Source organism: Anser cygnoides, chromosome 1, assembly GCF_040182565.1.
Source record: "Anser cygnoides isolate HZ-2024a breed goose chromosome 1, Taihu_goose_T2T_genome, whole genome shotgun sequence".
In the NCBI taxonomy this organism is placed as follows: Eukaryota; Metazoa; Chordata; class Aves; order Anseriformes; family Anatidae; genus Anser; species Anser cygnoides.
This window is the reverse complement of record NC_089873.1, coordinates 15,520,533-15,542,760: the sequence shown is the minus strand read 5'-3', so window position 1 is coordinate 15,542,760 and position 22,228 is coordinate 15,520,533. Positions and strand designations below refer to the sequence as shown.

General features: G+C 38.1%; 1 protein-coding gene across 2 annotated transcripts in view; it reads left to right on the top strand.

Moving 5' to 3' along the window:
• COG5 (component of oligomeric golgi complex 5) overlaps positions 1–22,228 on the top strand; it is a 186,000-nt gene that overhangs the window by 60,150 nt on the left and 103,622 nt on the right. The window contains exons 1-2 of one of the 2 annotated variants that reach the window (XM_066989728.1): positions 14,832–14,874; positions 18,942–19,072. In XM_066989728.1, coding sequence (XP_066845829.1) covers positions 14,847–14,874; positions 18,942–19,072 — 159 coding nt within the window. In that variant the 5' untranslated portion in view covers positions 14,832–14,846. Of the gene's footprint in view, positions 1–14,831; positions 14,875–18,941; positions 19,073–22,228 lie in introns of those variants that run through there. The other variant, XM_066989725.1, reaches the window with a different exon arrangement.

Sequence of the window (22,228 nt, the reverse complement as noted above, 5' to 3'; positions counted from 1 at the left end):
GAAGCTAAGAGTTCTTAGAAATATTTACATTAATATTTGACTCAGTATAAATCTTATGATAACTACTTTTGAATCTGCTAGGAACCTCGTGCTGAAGATAAAATGTTGGGTTGTCAAGGTTGGTATGCTGTTTTATACTGAAAATAGTTAGGATCACCTGGTAAATTTATTTCTGAATCCCAAATGAGCTATGCTTTCACTTTGCTGTAGGTGCTGAGATATGATGAGGCAACGAGACATAAGGTTTGTTACTGTCCTTCCAAGAGACGTTTTGTGGAGTTTTTAAGGTGTTGCAGCACCCCTTGTTTTTTTGTGGACTTTATGTCAGTTCATTTCCATGTACAGCAATTACACAGCGGTGCTATGCTTGAATTCAGGTGGAGGTTTTAATGTTTCTTCCTTACTTCTTGTTGTTCTGGTCACTGGTGTTATGAACTGCAAAGGTCTGCCCTCTGCATGTACTCTGGGGAGACCCAGCTTCTTAAAATTTATGTAAGGTTAACACTCTGCAGAATTTTGCAGAGTATGAGCAAGTGTCTTGGCAGGAGGTGCCAAAAAGCTGCAGCAGATTTATGTTGCGCTCTGTAGTCTCAAAACTGGTTCAAAGGACATTGATGATAACAGGTGACTAATAATAAAGCATGAAATAACTCTGTGTTGAGGATGAGTCAGGTAGTTATCAATTTCTAAACACATTTGCAAAGCAAAAATCCATCTAATGGGAGGTTTAGAAGTTTTTTTGATTTGTGATTTGTTGGAATCCTGCCAAAATGTATGTGTAGATTTTGGGATCTTTTTTTTTTTTCCTGTCCACACAGTGTGAAAAGGGGTGGGAGAATCACATAATTTTTGTACTTCTAGTATCCTGTGACTCTCAAGCCCTTGCAGTGTCTCAAGTATGTGTTCCCTTATATAAGATAAATCGCTGTATTTTTTTTTCTTTCTGTCTTAACTCTGCCTGCAGGCTCTCCATGCAGCTCTCACTGGTGAATTGTCTTCTTCTCAAGATGTCTCTGGGGGTGGAGCCAGCAAAGTGATCGCTTTCAGGAGGAGGCAGTGAGAAAAGCCTAGCTGAAAAACAGCTTCTTAACCTTTCTTCATAAAGCTTAGCATTTGCGAGTGAGGGTACTATAGCTTCCTTTATTATCAGACTTCTCACACTGTGCCCCTTTTTTTTCTCAGAGGATTTCTTTGAAAATCTGTCCCAGCTGCTGACTGTGCTCTGGGAAAGGGAAAAGCAGTACTACTGCTCTGTGACTGCTTTGCTAGCTTTTGTCAATGCAAGACTGCAATTCTTATGCTACTGATAATATATATATTTCCAAATTGTGTGATTTGATGAAATTCATTGATGCTACTATCAAGATAATGTTTGAGAATCTGAACTTTCATTTTAAAGATGCCGTTTAGTTCTCAGGACTTCTGAAAACTTTGGGGATGCAAAGCAAGGGTGCTCTAGAATTTCAGAAATAGGGAAATAAAGTAAAATATGCATACAGGTACTGCTTTGAAAAGTTAGAACGATGCCACATTTTCTTGAGGGCTAACTCATTTTTTGAACTCTTGACGTTGTTACTGCTGATGGCTGTCTTCCCTGTCATTTTTCAGGAAAAGAAAAAATAGGTGTCTCTCTCCCTCTCCCTGTGTTTGGCTTCCTCTTTCCTGCTTGTAAACCAGATTAGCCAGCTTTACTCTGGGGAGAGGGTAAGAGAGGCTAAGGCTCTACTTGGAGAGTACAGGTAGAATGGAGAATATATGTGCAAACAATCCTTGGACTCCCAGAATATTGCTCCTTAAAGTTGCAAAGCATGGACAGAAGTATTCTGAAATGTTCTGCTTTATGAGACTAACAAATGTTTCTTTTTTCTTTTCTTCTCTCAGAAATGTACACCTGGTGATTTGTGCATTTTATTAACTTAACGTGGTTCCCTCAGTGCGCCCAGACAGATGTCCCTCTCTTAGTTGCTGTGAGGCCTTTACACTTGCTTTAACTTTGTTTTATCTCATTGTATTTCTGAAATTGGAATTGTGTGGAATTATTTTACCCATGCAACAGGCTTCACACAATACATCTTTTCTGTCATTTGTAGTGGTGTATGAACTCTGAGTGATTATTTATAAACATATATGCCACCCTGCCTTTTTTTTTTTAACAAACACTAGTTACTGTGGTGGTACATGAGAAGATGGAAAACGAGCATTCTCTAAACTAGCCAATGAAATTATTTTCCTATTTCCTGCTATCAGATACAAAATTTTATTATTGAAGCCTGATGCTCCTAAGGAGTGCTCTGTCATACCTAGAATGCCTTTGAAGACCTGTCTGTTTTCCCTTACTTGAGCAATTTGCCTTGATCCCTAATGCTGCTTGCCAAAGTCAGACCAAGCATAATTAGCTTTGTGGATGAAAACGAGCCTTCAGAAGATTTAGATGAAATTTGAAATTGTTGCTTTCTGGGAAGGTTTGACATTTTGAAAAGCATTTTTTGTCCAATTCTTGACAAACCTGAAACCGTTGCAAGGCAGGAATTTGAAAAAATTTGTATTTTGGAATTGGATAGGACTCTAAATTATTTTGTAACATAATACGACATATTTAAGGAAAAATATTTTAATTAGGCAGCAATCGCTGCTTCCAAACAGTTACTGAAATATCTTATAAAACAATGCATTTAATTTTAATTTGTCACAACAAGATGCAAACAGCGAAAAAAAGAAAAAAAAGCCACTGCCTTACGGAGGTTGTAGTTTTCATTCTGAGTTCCTTTGTGTAAAACTAAGGGAAACTCTGTTAAATCTGACGTTTTTTCACTTGTACTCGAGTAATCCTTGTAGTGGGGTCCTTGTTTCCTCCTCAGTGTTTGGTCTTGGAGGGGGAAGGCCCTGAGGCGCATCAGCAGCCTCCCTGCAGCCCTCTCCGCTGTGCTTGCCACGAGTGGCTAGCTCAGCCTTTCTGGAGGCACTGCTGCACCCGTCTCTTGCCAGTTTCCTGTGCTTCAGTCAGCCCTAATAAGCCATTTTATTTACAAATATGATCTGTGTAATGTCTCCTCAAATGCAATCAGCTAACCCTGCCTTTTTAATTACTTACAATGACTTTAATTGGATCAGAAAACAGCAAGAAATATAAAGTAACAATGTAATAGAGTTAGCACAGCGAGAGGCCTCTGGTGGGAGCTGCGGCCAGGTTACTCTGTTCCTAGGCCGGCTCCATCTGGCACGGCTGGCAGCTGCCCCCAGCCCCGCTCAGGAGTCTGCTGTGGCACAAGTTCAGCCACAAGACAGCCACGTTCATTTAAGATGCTCAGCACCTGGATTTTGTCAGTATTTCAGACTCTCAAGCCTCAGAAAAAAAACTATTTTTTTTTTTTTTACTCAGAACAATAGACCGGTGTTGAGCTTCCGTGTGCCACAGTTCCTTGTTGGTGCCCGTTAGGCCTCCTTCAGGCCCTTCTCGATTCTTTCTGTTTGCCACTTCCTCACAGCCCACCAGTCGAGCGCTATGTAAATACAAAAGTATCTTCAAAAACAAAATGCACGTCTTCCATTCTTTTCTCAAGGGCATTGCGTAGGCTGAGTGATTTCGCCTTTTTTCAGCATAGCTGCTTCTCTTGAGAAGTCAGGCAGGCCTTCATGTTGGGACTGGCCAGTCGCTGCTGGCTTGGGCTGTTTGCTTGAGGGTTGCTCAGGGAAACTAATAACCTACAGCAACCTTTATTGCTCCTTACTTTCTGGCCCTATCCAGCCATACAACTGAGAGGCCTAGTGCGTCTGCTGTGTATGTCGGAGTTTGAGGCATTTCCCTGACTGGCCCCTTCTGATAATTCCTTTTTTTTTTTTTTTTTTTTTGTTAACCTTCCATTTTTTTCTTAGAAGTTCCAACACACAGAAAGGGATTTTAGACTGTACCCAAAGTACCCAGGATTTCATATATTTCTACAAACATTCATGTGTACTATATTTGCAATGCTTTTCGCACGTATATTTTTCTAAAAAAGAAAAGTCTCTTTTCACATATTCAATTTGCAGATGACAAAGAACGTCATAAAATCAATAAAGTGAATTGGGAGTTTTATTTGAACTAATATTCACAAATACCTGTGATGCTTTTCTCAGTACAAATTGTGGCCTCTTTACTTGCATAGCATAGAGTCACTAGAAACCTAGGTGCGACTTCTGCAGAATCAAGCGCAGCACTGCATTGCCACTGATTTGATCAGCGGGTATGCATGCCAACTGTAGGTAACTGTCAAAATTCTCGTCAGAGAAGTAGTTTGATAAATCATTGTCTTGGTACCCCCAGAACTACCCAATGAGGAAATAGTGTCAAATGCTCCTTTGGTAGGGTGAGGGTGGAGAAGTCAGTCAGCAGTTGGTGGCCACCTCCTGTAAATGACATGAGAAGGGTTACCCAGCCTGGAGAAGAGATGGTTGAGGGGAAAATATGATGGATGCATATCGAGTCATGAATGCTGTGGGAAAAGCAAAGACATATCAAACAATCGCTCTCTTCCATTACAAGTACTAAATGGCATTGAATGACAACGGTGGGTGGCAGGTTCATAACTTAAAGCTACTGCTCTGTACAGCGTGTATTTCAGACATCATGGAAAGCAGTGATTGCTAAATGTTTGCGTGGTTTCAAGGAACATTTGGATGATTAACAAAAGAGGAAAAGGAATTGAGGATCATTAAATGCAACAGTACCGTTGCTCGTAATATTGCTAATCCATAAATTGTATCTGTGTAGAGCTTTTGCATTCAGAGATGTCTATGCCTGGTGCTTACTGTCCCCTGTTGTGAAAAAGGAGCTTGGCTAACCCGAGGACATAACCAAGTCATGGAAATTAAGAGCTGAGACCACAGCTCATCCAGAAGTATGTCTTTCAGGATCTGCTGACAATTGTTTTACTCAGCACAATAGATCATCTGCTGGTCTCTAAGCATGGATCTCCTAGTGAGATATATTTGACAGCAAATAAGTTTTACATATTAAAATTGCAAATATTGTCATGTTTCTAGACAAGACTCATTGCTGCTGCTACTTCTTAGTTTCCAGTATTTCAGTGATAAATTGTCATGAATGTATCAATACCATTAGTACTGAAGAGCAGTGATAATCTTTGCTTAATTTTCTGCTAAAGATGAATATTTTCAATGTTTAACTATTTTATTTTCATAAGGCAAAAATAAACATTCTGTATGTTGGAAAAATGTAAATCTTAATTGTGCTGTAGTGTAATATATATATACATATATATATATATATTACTTTAGGGCTGTGTTCCTACAAGAAAGTTAGTAAAAGCTAATGAGAAATTGTTTTTCCTTTGATGTTTTTAATTCAATTTTGTCCTCCAGAAGGAAAAGGTGTTTAGTCTAATTGTTGGTATTATGAGTTTTAGAGAAGAATCTGTTTCTTTCCTGCTCTTGAAATGATTCATAACTGTTAGCAATGAATTCCACAAATTAGGCTTTCTGAGGCCTGAGAAAAATCTGTTGCCAGACTAAATATTGTTTAGAATGAGAGGAACTGTAATAAAAATTATTATGGAATCATATGAGTACACAATGAGTCTATGTGTTTTGTCAGTTTTGTTTTAAAGTATTAAATTGCTAACCATCTTCTGTCCTTGAAGCAGCACATTTTTTTGGTCCATGCAATTTTTCTGGTGTCAATTACTAGATATAATTGGCTGGTAGATAATTATGTAATTCCACAAAGAAAATGTATGCATTTATTTAATAACAATTATTAATTAAATGAAATGTTATCTGTTAACAGTTTGTGCCTTTAAGAACCAAAAGACATGCTTGAACTTGCTGCTTGCTTTCTTGGATATGCTTTTTTTTTTTTTTTTTTAAATTCTTGGTATTTTTATCATTTAACTCATTATTTTGAACCCTGCTACCTAAGATATAAATTTTTAATTTTGAGTCTGTGTGGCATTAGTGATAATAGAACTCAAATGTGTCATCAGTACGATATTTGAGAAGACTTAGCTTTTGATTTTTAACTGCTTTAAAATTATGAAAGAAAAAGACAAGTACATTTTAATGAAATCTTAATCTATGGTGATTCTCAACCATCATCTATTATGCGATTCCTAATTTTATTAATATCTGTGTTTTACTTGAAGGAAAAAAAAAAAAAAGGACACCAGTATGTGTGTAAGAACCCAAACCTAGTGAGAAATTATATTATACTTTTAGGTAACTGAAGAACTTTTACAGGTAGCGTAAAGGTATAGTGCCACAGCTGTCTAAGGGCAGTCACAGAGAGTGTATTAAAGGCTTGTTTCTTTTTGCCTAATCTTTTAAGAGCAGCTGTGCAGGTACATTGTTCAAATCCCCTTTCACCTGTGTTCATACATGAATAATCTGGCAGGTTTGGGGGGAATGATGAACATGAGAGAGCAGTTTGCATGGGGTGGACTGGGGGGGTACACGACATTTCCTCCAGCTTCTTTGCATTCTGTTGTCACTGCAGATGCAGCTAAGTAATATATTAAATGGTAAGGGTGAGAGCTGTATTTTACTCTTTGTATCTTCGTAGCTGTTTTAGCAAACTATAACAAATGGGGAGTGGGGCTAGGAAAGGAAAGGATTAAAGCTTTGAATTTTCTATTTTTCAACTTCACTATCTGATTTGTACAAGATAGAAGGTATTAAAGCATTGTGGAAGATAACTGCTGTGAGTCTTTGTATCATGGTTAAATGCTTTATATTTCTATTGGAACATCAAAAGACAGGCATCTGTAGAGGCTAACTTCAAATACAAATATTTGGAACCTGAATGCTGTTATGTTGAGTTTGGCTTTCAAACATTGTTCTTTCTTGCACCTCTTTTTAGTACTGCTGCTAAGTTTTATTGCCGCTAGAAGAACTGGTGGGAATTCTGGCTGACTGAGTTGATTTCTGCCATAGGCTCATCTCTAAATTTTAATAAAGCTTTACTGTAGGAGATAAGATATTGTATGGTGTTTTAAAACTTTGCAGTTATATTCAGGATGTCTACAGAAGCACTCTGGATAACACAAGGTTCACTTTGTTCTCCCACAGAGTATCTGAAGTACATAAAACCTGTGTGATTTATAGCATATGCAACATCTGTTGACTCTAAAGATGATAAAATCAAGCAAATCTGCAGCTAATTGCAGGAAGTTATTGATGGTATGCCAGGGAGAGGTGGGAGGAGGAATTAAATATGCATTTATTAAAGATAAAAATTATATATATTTTTAAGTACCAAGGGAATTAACAGCTGATCCTAAAGAAAATGCAGTTCTGCTTTTGCAGAAATGTTTTCCTGAAGGTGTAAGTACGAAAGGGGTAAATGGTGGGTGTTGAAAAGAGGCAGGAGAGACCCACAAGGACTGAAGAATATGAACAAAGTATTTACAGCTTATATATATATATCAGTAAAAAAGAAAGTATTGCGTCTTACATTATTCAGGGGCCAAGATAATAGCATGATTTTGGTTTAATTTGATTTTACAGGACTGTAGCACTATTGATCTTGAAGTATCTCTTGGCATCTACAAGTATGTGTTAGAAATGATCTGTATTCTCTCATGTACAGACTGACATTTTTGGATGCATGCTGTTATATAAAAATAATGATAAAAATAATAATAAAAAACAGGATATAACTCATTGAAATGAAAAAAATGAAGTGCAGCTAGAAATGACTAACTCTGTAAGGTAATTGTAGACTTGTATACTTGAAGTCTATAACTGTTAAAGTGCATGCCTTTATCCAGATAAAAATGTATTCAAGAATTAGGGCCTTAATTATTAATATTACAGATTAAAACTCACAAATGAACAAAAATCTCTTCTGCCCTCCTTTGAGGGCATTGACTCAGTGAAGAGTTAACCATCTTTGCTGTCTCAGCGACCGGTGGGATGTTTGAAGGTTATTGTTCACTAAGATTTTTGGAACACGTGATTTTCCTTCATTTTCTTTTATCAGTGTATGTATCTCTTACAACGTGGTGCAGTACTGACGGAAACTGAATCATTGTACTTTTACATAAATCTGAGCACTGAAAAAATTCTACTTGCCTTTTGAATGATAGAAGTAATAATATTTAATATTTAAAAGCTGCCAAAAATACTGGTATTTTCATGTCCACATGTAAATTTTTATTATCTTTTACATCCTACCACCCATCACTATTTTGCTTGCTTTCATGGCTTTATTTATGATGCTAACTTAGGTAAATAAGAGAGAGTCAAAGTCATATACCTTCATTTAGATGAGCCCTTATCTCTGTTCTGGAAAGATTTTCCTCAGCCACTCCAGCAATACAGTTAGAAGGGCATAATTCCTTTACATGGGTATATGATGCAGTTGCAATATATTTTCAATGCAATTATCTCTTGCAGATATGAGAATACATTTCTTTTCATTCTCTTTCATTTTATGTACTGATGTGATGCTCCATTTCAGGGAAGACTGCTTATTGTACAGCTGTTGGGATTTTAAGAAATACTTCTCTGACAGTAAAGATCCTGATTGCTGTCTGCTCAAAATTTATTTAAAAAAGCATTCTTCACCCCTTTGTTTTCCAGTTTTGGATGCTCTGCTGAAATTAGAGCAGAAATGCTGTTGGCATTGGTAATGAGCAAGCAGTGCAAAGCTACTGGTTTAGATGGGAGCTGGGGGGAAACATTCAAGGTGGAAAGGAAATGACTCTTACTAATTAATAAGATTGTATGAACTGATTTGTATTTCTGTCCTTTCACAGCTCACATTCCAACATTTTTTCTGTATCTTATTTTTGAGCGTGCTGTCAGTCTCATCTCTTTCAACCCGTAAGTTCGTTTCTTCAGTAATCCCCAATTTGTGATTCATACCTCTCCTGTTCTGCATTAGACCTATCCGTCCCCCTTTCTCTTTCTTTTTCACATATGCTGTACACATAGCTTTGCATCTGCGATGGTATGAAGTCTGTTCAAAACAGAAATAGGACAACTCGATTTTTACTGGCAACATGCTTTATTTTTGCTTAGCTCCAAAAAAAGCCCAAGAGGAGTATTGACTTGTAGAGGTATTACTGCTTGTTGCCACAATAAATTTGATTTTGGAAGTCCATGTACATCTGAAGGGCAGTGCAGTGGCTAAATTAAACTTCAGTGAATTTATTATAGAGAAGTGTTTTCCTCTCTGTTTATTTTTAATGAAGAACAACCTCTTAATTATCAGAATGAAACGTGGACTTTTTAAATAATATATATATTGTACTTGTTTTTATGATTATAACTTCTGCTTCACGTTGGGAGTGCTGTTGTAGAGGTGATGCACTACATAGGCAGTGGTGTAAGAAATTTTCTTTTGAATGTTTTCTGATTTCTAGGCCATAGCTCAGGTAGAGCTCCACCCAAAACATTTCTTCTAAATGCTGAGGATGAGTGGCACAGGAGGTCCTTGGGAGTACTTTATCACAGAGAATTTAGAAGAATGAAGTTTTAGCTGGTAAAAATGTTTGGGGAGCTCTTGAAGTTTCTCAAGTCAGCTTCTTTTGAGGAAAGGCTTAAGAAGCTCTGGGTGATTTTCAGAGTTCGAGATTACCTTAACAATATTAATGCTCAGTTGTTTCATTAAAATGTAAGTTGCAAACATCCCTGCAGGCTAATGTCCTCCATGGGTAAGGTGTACAGCAGCACAAATACAGGGTTCTCCCCAAATATTAGAATTTCCTTTGTTGTAGCTCGTGTCTTTTACCTCTTGACCTGTCTGCGTACACCTCTGAGAGAGGTCTGCCTCTGCTTTCTCCCCAACACCTGCTAGACAGAAAAAGACAGCAGTTACATCTCGTCTTAATGATCTCTTCTTCTTAATGATCTCTTCCCTAGGTTAACAAACAGTTCTCTCCTCCTGTCCTCACACTCACGTGCGTCAGCTCCCTGGCTGTCTTGGTGGTTCCGTGTTGGACTCACTCCGATTTAACTTACTGCAGGTTAATTTTGTCCCATCACCCAGGTTATTAACAATGATATTAAAGGGTATCAGCCCCAGTGCTGACCAGCCACCAGCTGGATGTGAATCACTGCCCACCCCACTTTGAGCCTGGGCATTTGAGGAGAAGGAATTGGGCAAAATAGAAGAAAGCAGAGGTTCAGTAAGGTTGTCAGTCTGAATCCAGCACGGGGAAAAAAAGGGGGAGGATCTAGTGCTGGGGGAACCTTAAAGGAGTTCAAGAAATCTCGCTTTAGGCCTAAGTGGATGTGGGAGTAGCGCAGTATAACTTGTGATTAGACCTAAGTAATGTTTGTCTTGGTGTGTTAAGCTATTTTCTGAATCATGGCATTTTCACAGGGATGTCTCCAAAATATGGTGCTCATTGTTAAGTCAGTGATGATGATAAAAATAGATATCAAACTCATTTCCATCAATTCCAGATCTTGCCTGACGTCTGATTTCCAGCCCAGAGAGTAGGAATTAACTCTTCCATCAAGACAATTTAAATGCAGCTTTAATATAATGTTAAAAATGGATAGTCAGGCTTCCTCACTACTCCTCCAGTCCTGTTATCAACTTTGGCTGTGTTTCTTGAGTTCTGTGCATGCAGGCTGGAGAGAAAAAGCAAATTTCCTCTGTAGGTAGAACTGGTCGTAGGTGATAATTGAAGCACTACTAAATGTTTTAACAGAAAGTGCGTTCTTTCAAAATCAGTAACAATCATTTTGAGGAAACAGAAACCCAACTGCAGGATGACAACCGATTTCTTCTTCCTCCAGCCTCCTGTACACCTGAAAATTTTCACTTTGTTTTAACATGCTAGAGGAAGTTAAATACTTTAATATTTAGATGATCACTAGTTTTAGAGTGTTGAACTCCAAATTTTCTTCTGAAATGAAGCTTTAGTCAGGTAAAACAACACAATATAGATTACATCCTTTTTTTACAGTACAAGGTAGATTGCCTGTGTTTAAATGGGTGGTTCAGGTTTTGCTCTCTTTAAATCATTCACTTTCACCAGTTTGGGTTTGGTACCAGTGACTTGATTTCTTTAAAGCTCAAACATTCCTGGCATGTGCTTGATAAGGAAAGCTGAGGAGTAGGTCTGCTCTGGTTTTACTTTTCATGTCTCCTTTCCCTAGGGACACCTATGCGAAACTATACGTGGTTGTCTAATATTTTATTTCCTTTTCTGGACTTAGCATGAGCGAGTTAACATGCTATCTGGGAGAGCAAACAGAAATTCAGTGCCACTAGCTCGATTCAGTTTCTGGCTCCAGCAGGGCAGTTTTGCCTCCCTTGATGTTGCTCAAACAGCTGAAATGCTAAACCTTTATGTATTATGCATACAAGTAGTTAATTTTTAAGATGGTAAAAATTGGTTAAATAAAGATCAGTTTTCATAGGAACTTAATGGCATTTTAGTGACAGATATTTTATTCTTCATTGTTTCGCTGAGGAAAGGAGACATTTGCAGGAATATTGTCCTGTAGGAAAAGGAAGGAAAGCTAGTAGGAACTGTTTGAGTAACTGGCACTGTTGTAAAATGAAATTTTCTTCCTCTCCAGTAATGAATTCATAGTTTCTCCATAAAACTTTCAAAATTAATCTTTTAAGGTTCAAAATTAATCATTTAATCAGTTCATACAATATATCTAAAATACATGGCGCATTTTCTGTGGCACAGTATAGAACACTGACATTGTTGTCTTGAACACTTCACAGAGCACCATGATTTATGCAGTTTTATAGGACTAAACATTTTTCTGAAGAGCTTGCGCTATGTAAAATGGCTGTAAGATATCATTTCATAGTGACCGTAGAGGAATTCTTTTCACTTGATTTAAAGGCTTAATATTAGCTTTGCTTCAGCAAGTGCTTAGGAGCCTGGTGCAGGGTGTGGGGCAACCACTCCAGCCTATGTGGAGAATAAAATGAATAAAACAGATCATGGAGGAGGTTCTTCTCTGAGGCACCAGTTTCCATTTCTGAAGACCTACAAATGTGCCTTCTCTTGCCATTCCCCACCTGCTCTATGTATCAGTGGCATGGAAAATTTAAGTGCCTCCAGGGAGCAGACTGTTGTTCTTCATGTTAGTTTATATTGTTTTTTATGTTACTTTATTCACCCATTCTACTTAAAGAATAAAGACGGAATACAAAATGTCAGGTCACCTTCACCAAAGGGTGAGCCTTGGGTTTCTGCCAAGGTATCGGGCTTGGTTGTAGGACTATTTTTAGTTTAGTATTACCTGCATTGTTGAAAACTAAGAAATGAACCTATTCAGGCCCAGCAGCTTCCCGGGTTGTGGGTTCAGATACAACTGAGGCAAACAGGATGTCATCCTTCCTTTTCAGGGACTAGTGCTGTAACTAAGATTTCTGTGAGGACCATGGATTAGATTTGTGGCCCATTTGAATTAGTAAATTACTTCGAGGTATGTTAGAAGCAGATGAAAAAAATAATTCAAATTGGTCATCAGCAGTTCTAACAAATCGATCTACTCATTTTGTTTGTTTTGTGCTAGTATCTAGGCACTGCTGTAGGACCAAAGGCTGAGTGCTTAATAACTCCCTTCAAAAATGAAATTGTTGGTCATTACTGAACACTTCTCCCTTGTAGAAAGGATTTTATGTGCTTTTTACAGTATCTGTCCATTCCCTCCTAATTCTGTGTAATGGAAATAAATACTGCAAATAGTGATTTAGACTCAGCTTCATAAACATTTTCTACCAGTTTACATCTGAGCTTCCACAAAGGATTGTAGCCCGCCTATGGGTTCCTACCCTCTCCCATAAGCCAGCAATAGTTTTTGAATGCCTGTGTCATGCATCAGATGAGAGAGAGTGCCTTTGGATGAAAACTCAGTAGGAAGAACTCCCATGAATGCTAAAACTTGCAGGCTGGGGTGGAAGGAAAGGGCAGGAGAGCAAGTGAGGGGCATGGAGGTGGAAATGTGAGAGCATTCATGTCAGGGCAGCCTACACTTAGATCAGCTTAAGTAATAGTGATATTGCAGTTGTACCCCATCTTGACATTCTTTGTTTCTAGTATGTGATTTGTAAGGGACAATTTCAGCCAATTTGTTTTGATCTTTATGTTCTCTCTTGAGAAATTTTCAGCATAGGTGCAACGTTTGCCCTGTAGCAGTCTTCTGCAGTATTTTTTAATAAATCATGTTTTGGTAGCCTCACAACTTGCGCATACTTAAATCTCAGCATAACGTTTGGGGATCATTTGGACCTGTTGAGTTTTTGGATTTTAAATCAGTAGTTTCTTCTAAAATCATGATTTTTCTTCATTATGGAAAAAGAACAGCCTTAGGGTACAGATGTCACCAACATTTTCTGCAGCTAGGTCTGAAGAAGCAAAGTAGAACAAAAAGAAACAATCCCCCAAAGTTCCTCAAACAGGCAAACAGAAATCACTGAGAATTTCAGGAATGCCTTAATTTCCTTTAATTACTCCCCATGTTTCATGAAAAAAACCCTCTTAATTGGTCACTGGATTCTTGCTACTTGTGCATCGGGTGGATTGCTGGTGTTTGCTCCTAGGGAACCACTTCAGCTCTCCTAATTTGCTTCTGGAAGTTTGCTGTAACTTTGCTCTTTGTTATTAGCGTCACTGACACCATTTCTCAAGGCACGGAAGGCTTTCTCTTTTGGCTCACATAGCCTCTTGAGTGACGTGGTTTAATCACAGTGGTTTATTGCTGGCTGTCCTGGTTTCCTTTTGTTAGTGCACCTGATTGTCTTAGTCTTAGTAGACTTAGTGTTGATTCTCTAATTTCCAGGAAAAGCTCAAAATGAGCTCAGTTTAAATAGAGAGCATGATGCACTTTCTGCGGAGCTCATAGTGATGCTAGCTTCATAATTACCCTGTTTTTCAAACATTTGAATAGTGAGGTCAAAAAAAGGAAATTGTCTTGTAGAACGTTTCTAAGTTGTTGAGTCAGATTAAGAAAAACTAGCTGCTTTGCTCAGTCTTGTTTTTCTACCTCAAGTACTGTGCATATCAGATTTGTCTCTGTCTGTTGAACTCCTCTTACATAACTATCTGGGAAACGGTGGTTTAAAAACCACAACTTTAAGCAACATCTAAGCTGGTAGATTAGAAAAACTGTTCTGATTTAGTAAATGGAGAAAATTTGGAAGCATAATGACAAAAGTCTTTTCTTCTTTAAGTATAAAATTCTAACCCTTTCTCAGGCTGAGGTAGATTATAAATGTCACTTATTCCTAGGGCTCAGCGTATTTTGCTTTGACATATAATACTTTTGTTCAAGAAGAGGATTCAGCAGGCAGTCTGTATTTTAAGTCCGTAAAAAGTCATTTCCAGCTGTGCTTTCCAAGCTTAATAAGGTGTGATGGTCAGAGTGGAAGCACTACCAGCACCCTATGGGAGAGTTAAGGATTTGCCTTTATTTTTGTGCACCTCTATAAAGAGCTAGAGTTAGCAGAGGGGCGGGAGGTAGAGGAATGGCTACAGCACTGTAGCTCCCTCCTCTGATTTCCTCCTGTGCTCCGTGGCTTAGAAGTGGCTGGTGCAGCGTGCCGCAGTTCATGCTGGTGTGAGGGCAGTGCATGGCATCCAGCCTTGGCTTGTGGTCTGACAATATATTTAGGTCCTGATTCATTTTAAGCACGAGCGTTCCCTTATTTAGTTATAAATACTGTACTCAGTAAATCTGTAATGGTTAATGTAGGATTAGCTTTACTCGGGAGCTTTAGGGTGAAAGGCAGGAGTGTGGAAATCCTGCTGTCCCTGTTGGAGTGACGGAGAACCAAGCTAAGAGTGACTGATTAGTTCAACTTCAGAGAGGAAAGCTGGCAAGTTTTAACATGGGCCCTGGTCTGCAGAGCCTGCAATACCTGGAAGATGAGCCTTCGCAGCTGCTTCATTCTCTGTAAGTAGACACAGGTACCTTACAGCCCACTTCACCCGTGCTTCTTTGGTCGTGACTGTATAGTTAGTCGGACTGTGTAGTTGCTGGCTGACTGTACACAGCAAGGAGCAGGATGATGGTACTGCACAAATGCCTGGAGCAAAATTCTGCCTTCGCTAGTCCCTGCATTAACAACCGCTAGTATCTTTGTTGTAGTGCATGTGACATGTTTTCTTTATTAACTACTATTAACACTTTGGAATGTGCAGGTTCCTCTGCAATATTTCAGATAAACCGTATCCTAAATGTACCAAGGGCCTGGCTACAATCTGGCCGTGCTGGTGTCAGCTACCTCTGCTGCACTTCACCTGCACGGTCAGCAGTGGCAGCGTCACTGGTGGCAATGCAGGAGCAAAGATATTTCTGATATTATGCTGTCTGCTTAGACAATAAAAAGTATCCAAAGGTGTGTGTCCTGCTGGTGGCGAAGCTTCTGCTATTATATAGGAATGGCAGGAAAGCATTTGCAGATGTTTTTACTGTAGACTTACTGTCCTCACGAAAGCTGCTTTTCTTTTGAAAGCGGTACAATAGGATTGCTAGGGCTTCCCCACGGGTTAGGACGGTAACTCCCAGCAGCCAGGGTAGGCGGTCTAGCTGCTGAACCCACGGAAAGGCTCTCAATTTTGAAGTCCTACTGAAATACATTGTCCCAAGGCATTTTGTTAGGATTGCAGGAAATCCGAAACGAAGCTGCAGATTTTGGCAGATAAGCAGGAGGTGGCTGCCAGTCTGAGGCGCAGATGGAGTATTTGGAGAAGCCAAAGCAGCATGGGCTCTCTGTTCCTCCCATGGAAGCATCACACTGATTAGATTTTTAGCGCCTGAAATGGCCTAATTTAGGTTTTGAGATAAAATATGGTAGGGAGAAACAGTCTCCTCTTTATTTCTTTTTCACAGATATTTAGGAGATTGGAATCATGTTTTAATTTTATTTTTTTAACAGCCTGGGGTTGTAGAATATGATTTTATCACGTAAGCGAACTCCACAGCAATTTTTTTATTTGTGGACTAGGTAAGTCTTTGAAGATATTTTTAATGCCATGTTGCCAAGAAACTACTTCAAGGTTTATGATTGCAGTAGACTTAGTCCTTAGTCTTTGCACCTTTTTTAAAATTTTTTATTTTAAATTTTTATTTTTTACTGTGTCAGCTGAGGGAAGGGGTCAGGAAACTAGTGTTCATGCTCAAGTCACTTGTTGGCTGAAGTTAGTAATCGAAGGCAGTGGGAGCTTAGTATTAGTTTTAATAGGAGCACCTTTATACGTGCAGCTTAGTCACAGCAAAAAGTTGCTGTCAGCTGGGTAAGTCACTCCTGTCTGGGTATGAGGGACTGCCATGGCCCCCAGCAAAAGCAGCTTTGTAAACATGCATTTGTATAGGGCTTCAGTAATAGCCTGTGCAGCATGAAATGTACTTTCCTGCTGCTCAGCTGTCCTTTGACTTCTCTGATCAATTTTTAAACAAACGTGTACAGACAAAACCATTTGCAGGCCTATTCTTAGTAGGCTAAAGCCTATTTAACATGCTGTACTGGTAAGCAAGTTGATTTCCTTGATTCCTAACTCAGCTTTATGCAGCACTTCTGGATTTTTTTTTTTATTTCAATTTCTTATGCAGAGTTTTTCATACACAGGTACAAAGATTTTCTTCTCTACGTAGCTGTGAAGTCACTCACTTGGAGTTTTGTGTTCAATTCAGAACATGTGGTTGCTAAAATTAATCTGATGCTTAGATGAGTTCATTGTGAATAAACAAAAATAAATGGCTACTAAAGTGAAAGGTTATTTGTCAAAGATTTAAAAGTTCAGCTGGCTTAGTAAGAATTTAAGTCTGTGCCTTAATAAACTTACTGGGAGGACATTAAAGGAAGATAACTTCATTAGGAATTCATAATGGGCTGGTTATTAATGGAAATAGTGCAACATTGTCTTACGAAGGAAGTATAGCAGGCCCAGAGGAAGGACACAAAGATGATCAAAGGGCAGGAGCACCCCTCCTATGAAGAAATGCTGAGAGAGCTGGGGGTGTTCAGCCTGGAGAAGAGAAGGCTCTTGAGAGACCTCGTTGCAGCCTTTCAATACTGAAGGCGGGCTTATAAAAAGATGGAGAGCTACTTTTTGCTCAGGCAGATAATGACAGGACAAGGTAGAATGGTTTTAAACTAAAAGAGGGGAGATTTAGACGAGATGTTAGGAGGAAATTCTTTACTCTGAGGGCGGTGAGGCACTGGCACAGGCTGCCCAGAGAAGCTGTGGCTGCCCCATCCCTGGAGGTGTTCAAGGCCAGGCTGGATGGGGCTTTGGGCAACCTGGTCTGGTGGGAGGTGTCCCTGCCCATGGCAGGGGGTTGGAAATAGATGATCTTCAAGGTCCCTTCCAACCTAAGCCATTCTATGATTATTTCATTAATTTTATTGAATCTTTCAAAAGAAGGAGTGGAACCCATGCTTGATTGAGCAAAATGCTGATAAAAGTGTAAATGAGAGCATTTCTGCATTGTCTTACAGATAAGCAGTAGTGTCAAGGTCTAAGCAATCTTGACATGGGGAATTGGAGTGATTTAGATCTAGGAGGATTAAAAAAAAAAGAAAAAGAAAAGCATAATTGTCTTTGAAGGTTCGTCTGGTACACTGAAGACCCTTCTTAGATGGCTTTTACAGTTCCCTGGGGATCTGTTCTAAGTGACCCAGAGATGTTTAGCATGTCCATTTAATGAATCTAATCATCCAGTTCCCACCTAATTTATGTTGTATTTCAGAGATTTAAGTGGAGAGGTGTATCTGTTCTTGGAGGAGCCTAAAGATGTAGGTGCTCACAGGTCTTACTTTCCATATTCCAGGATCATGGATTTCAGCACAGTGGCCATATTTGGTTTGATTTGCAAAAATGTGCAATAGATATGGGTGTAATTGCACAATATTAGAAGAAGCTGAGTTCTAGCTCAATCTGAGCTGTAGGTCTTCATTAGTGTGAAGGAGACTGAATATACAGTTCTTGCATCGCAAGAGAGCACCAAAAACAAGCCAAAAATGTCTGGGAAGAGACATCCTCCAGCCCTTCTTTCGGTGATGGTCACTAGTTAGGTCAGGAGTGCAAGACCAGGCAGAGAGCCAGCAGCAGAGAACTACTTAGCATAGAGGTCAGGTGTCTCAGGGAGTGTGAAAAGTTGTTTTTTACTCCCTGGGTTGTGTTTTATATCTAAAATTTCCCCATGTGAAAAGCCTAAATAGTCCAAAGAGCAGAGATTAGAGTGTCATGCTCTTTAAAGGAAAATGCATCTGAAAGATTGTCACAGGTTCAAAGCTTCTTAGATAAAGGCAGACGAAGAGTGGGGTTTTCAACTTGCTGGAGTGCTCTAATTACAATGGGACTATTCATCAAAGATTAAGCAAATTAGCCACATCTGCGTAGCCAGTGACAGAAGTCAGGTTTGAGTAGATTTTCTAGCTGCAGTCACCAGTCCTGCCTACTACTCTGTAGATGTCATATTGATGGTGGGGTGGTTTCTATTATGAAAACAAATATGGTTTTGCTGTTGAAAATGTTTTCTTCTCTTGCCATTTTTCTTTTTGTATTTGATCCCTAATGTTTGTAATTGTAATTTGTATACATGGAGCATAATTTAAATACATAAACTTATAATACATAGAGGATTTCAGGAGCAAACTATGCTTATTCAAACACCTGGTTAGAGAAGTTCATTTACAGAGTTAATCCTCTGGGACGAGGCTGTGACTTCTTACCCCTTTATGCACTGAGATTCTGGAATTCCTTGAACTCACACCTCTTTGGAAGTGTCTAGGTCTAGAGAGGTAAATTTAATGTATGTAATATCCATGTTTTCTGGAGTCTTTTAGTCTTTTGATTTTAGTTAGTCTTTTTGTTTTCGGTTTTTCTGAATAATTCATTGCTTTGGCATACTCTGTTGTCAAAATGTTCCTTGGAGCTAACTGTAACTTCTAAATGTTTGTTTAAAATGTTCCATTATCATAGGTCATGCTTATCAATATTTTGTTGCTTTTATAGATTACCTTTCTCAAGGGATAGATCTCTCTGGAATAGAAGTAATTGAAAATGACCTGCTTTTTATTGGAAGAGCTCGGCTTGAGGTGGAAAATCAGGCTAAACGGTTGCTTGAGCAAGGTGTGGAGACTCAGGTAAAATACATGTTCTTGTTTACTTCCTTTCAAAAGCGAATTTTAGAAAGTGCTCTGAGACTGATTTCCTTTGGTGTATCATTGTCTAATGGGGATTAAACATGAAAAAAACAACACCTTACTTGCAAGAGAAAGTCTTACACATCTATCAACATCCAAAGAAATTGACAAAAATAGCTTTGTGTAATACAGTTATTTACAAGAATAAAAATTTTGCAGAATCTGACCCTGAAAATTTGTGAGAAAGTATGTGCAGATGTGAAGAGTTTAATTCTAAACAATGTGATAAAAGCCTGGTAATTGATAGGATTTTGCATTAAGCACACTATACTACATTGATAATATTGCCATGCTTTATAGATAAATCGGAAGAATGTAGTTTCTTTAAACTGTAAAAAAAATTCTAATTTTTATCTGTGCAATTATATAATAAAATGATTTAAAGGATTAACCATTAAAACTTTAAAGAACATTCTAAACTTCAAGGTAGGTATTCACTATAGGGAATATCAAAATGAATATGCATAATTACTTTCATCCATACTAAATGTAATTATCTACATTTTTAATAACCTGGCCAAGTATATTATTTAACTGTTTGTAGTATCATTTGTGCTGTTCTCTTGCCTTTTTAAAATTTGTTCTTTTGTCTATATTTTTATTAGTATTCTGTAAAAAAAGCATACTTTAAAGCTCCATTTCTGCAGTAAAAGGAGAAATCTAGCACAAGTTCCTAGCAAATTTGTTTTTTAATGAGAGAACAAAGAGGATTAGAGCAAGACATTTATATGCTGTTTGTAACCGACGGCTAAACTTCATTGTAAGACAGTATAGCATATGTTTATAGTATTGAAGGGTGACATGAAAATGGAATATAAACAGAATGGAAAATCTCTTAATTAATTTGGCTTCATTAGATAATTGAGGATTAAAATGATTGGTATGTCTCAAATGTCTATTTAGACCTCATTTTAAGTAATTTTCAGAAGTAAGAATTCGTGATTGTGGTAAACATCATTGACTAATTTTGATAGCAAAATGACAAGAAAAAAAACAATCTTTTTTATTTAATTACTATCCAAATGTTGAAACTCCTGGCTATTTGAGCATGTTGCTGAGCTGTGATTGGGCTTGTTACAAACTATGAAGCATATGCTATGTTAAATAAAGACTGAATGAAGATAGGGCCTGAGAAGAAGCAAGTAGACATTTATTTTAGATGTAGCAAAAGTCTTCATCAGTGTCTACACCTTCTAGTTTTTCATGTCAGATTTGACCTTCTCTGATAATTTTCTCTTCATATTAAGTACTAAAACGGAACTGACAAAGAAACCCTGGGGAAATCAATCCCACTCCACTTGAAAAATTGACAGATTTATTAGGTGTTCCAGGCTGTATCCAGGTAATCAAGAGGTTATTAAAGTATATGCCTGTTGTGCTTTAGCCAGGGGCCTGTTTCCAGCATGAAAGATTGTTTGGAAGATTGTTTGGAAGAACATTATTAGTGCTTAGTCATATCAGGAGTGGATATTTTCATGAAGTGATGTTGGGGTATGCTTCACAGATTTGTTGTTGGATATGATGAGCAGATCAAATGTTGCAAAAATAATGTGCTTTATAAAGTATGCATTCAGACATTGCCCAATAAACCTAGAATTTGAAATACGGCTAGCAGATAATGTGTCTTTGATTCTTATTATTTGTCTTTGATTCTTATTATTTTAGCTGTGTATTTATTGGCAAGGTGATTTACATTTATACCTTCCAAGCCCTGAGATTTCCCATAAGAGGTCCTAGGATCTTCATCTTTTCTTCTGTGTTTTGCAGCACAGAATTCCTTAGATAGGCAGCCTTCCTGCTAATTTCTGTTGTGAGAGCCAAGTCTGTACAATTGAGAATAGTGCATCTGTGTTTTGTCCAGGTGGTTCTTCGGTTATTTGATATATGTATCTGCGATTGCAGTTTTAGTTTTCACTTGTGTTTTCATCTTCTGTGTAAATAATACATGGGATTAGTCTCTACGTTATGTGGCTGCTATACTTACTAAGAAAGTTTTCTTTGCAGGTTAGCTCACACTTCAAATCCTTTCTATTTTCATACTTAATGTGAGACTTTTCATCTTACAGCCAGGGGTGCCCAAACATAGTTCCATCAGGTGATGATAGTGTTAGAGCCATTAGGAGCCTGGTCGTGTGTGTGCAGAAGAGGCGTACATTTCTATCTCCACCATTTGTACTCCAGTGAAGATATAGCACTAGTTCTGAGCTAGGCTCACTGCTTTAGCCACAGTTATGGGTCTCCTCTGAGGAAGAAAGATGAATTTTTGCATGTATGTACTGGTATGTGTGAAATGGGTTAGAAAACTATGCTTGTCCTTTTGACTTTACCAATATAAACTTTGTTAATTTGTTAGGATATGGAGGATGAGGACTACGGTATCACTGAAGGTTGACTAAAATATAAAATATCTATTTAGGTCAAACAAGACACGATACGGAGATGAGAGTAGAACTTGTAATTCCTTAATTATGCACCTTAATCACAATTTGTCCCTCTGTGTGGTACTGACAGGTTCTGTATCTTTGGCCACAGATACTAAAAAATTTTCTTCTTTGTTTCCTGGATTGATCAATGGATGACTGACTGTCTTTCGTGAGGAAACTTTTGGATAAATTATATGATGTTTGTTGACCTGTTCCCATTAAGGTGTGGGCAGATTTATTTTCCTACCTAGCATGGATCTGGAGAGAGTTAAAGTCATTGATAATGAAATTTTCTGGTGGTCTTGTAGTAAAGTTTCCTGATCATGTTAGAGAAAGCAAAAGAATAAGTTAGAGCTTAATAACTGTTCATTGTCCAAATGAACGTTAAATTGTCTGCAGTATTCTTTAATACATAGATTTATTTTTTTTTCCAAACGAATAACTTTATTAATTATAATCTCACAGAATAGGGAAGAGGGAAGAAAACAAAACAAACAAACAAAAAAATCCCAAAATTTACGTCTGCAAGATACTCAAATGCTGGATTTTTATACACACGATAAACATATAAACAATACAATCTGGACACACTTACTTTCATCTTTAAAATGTTGTCACACTGAGCATATTTGGGGGCGTTTTGAATTTTCATATTGTAACTCACTGGGTTGTG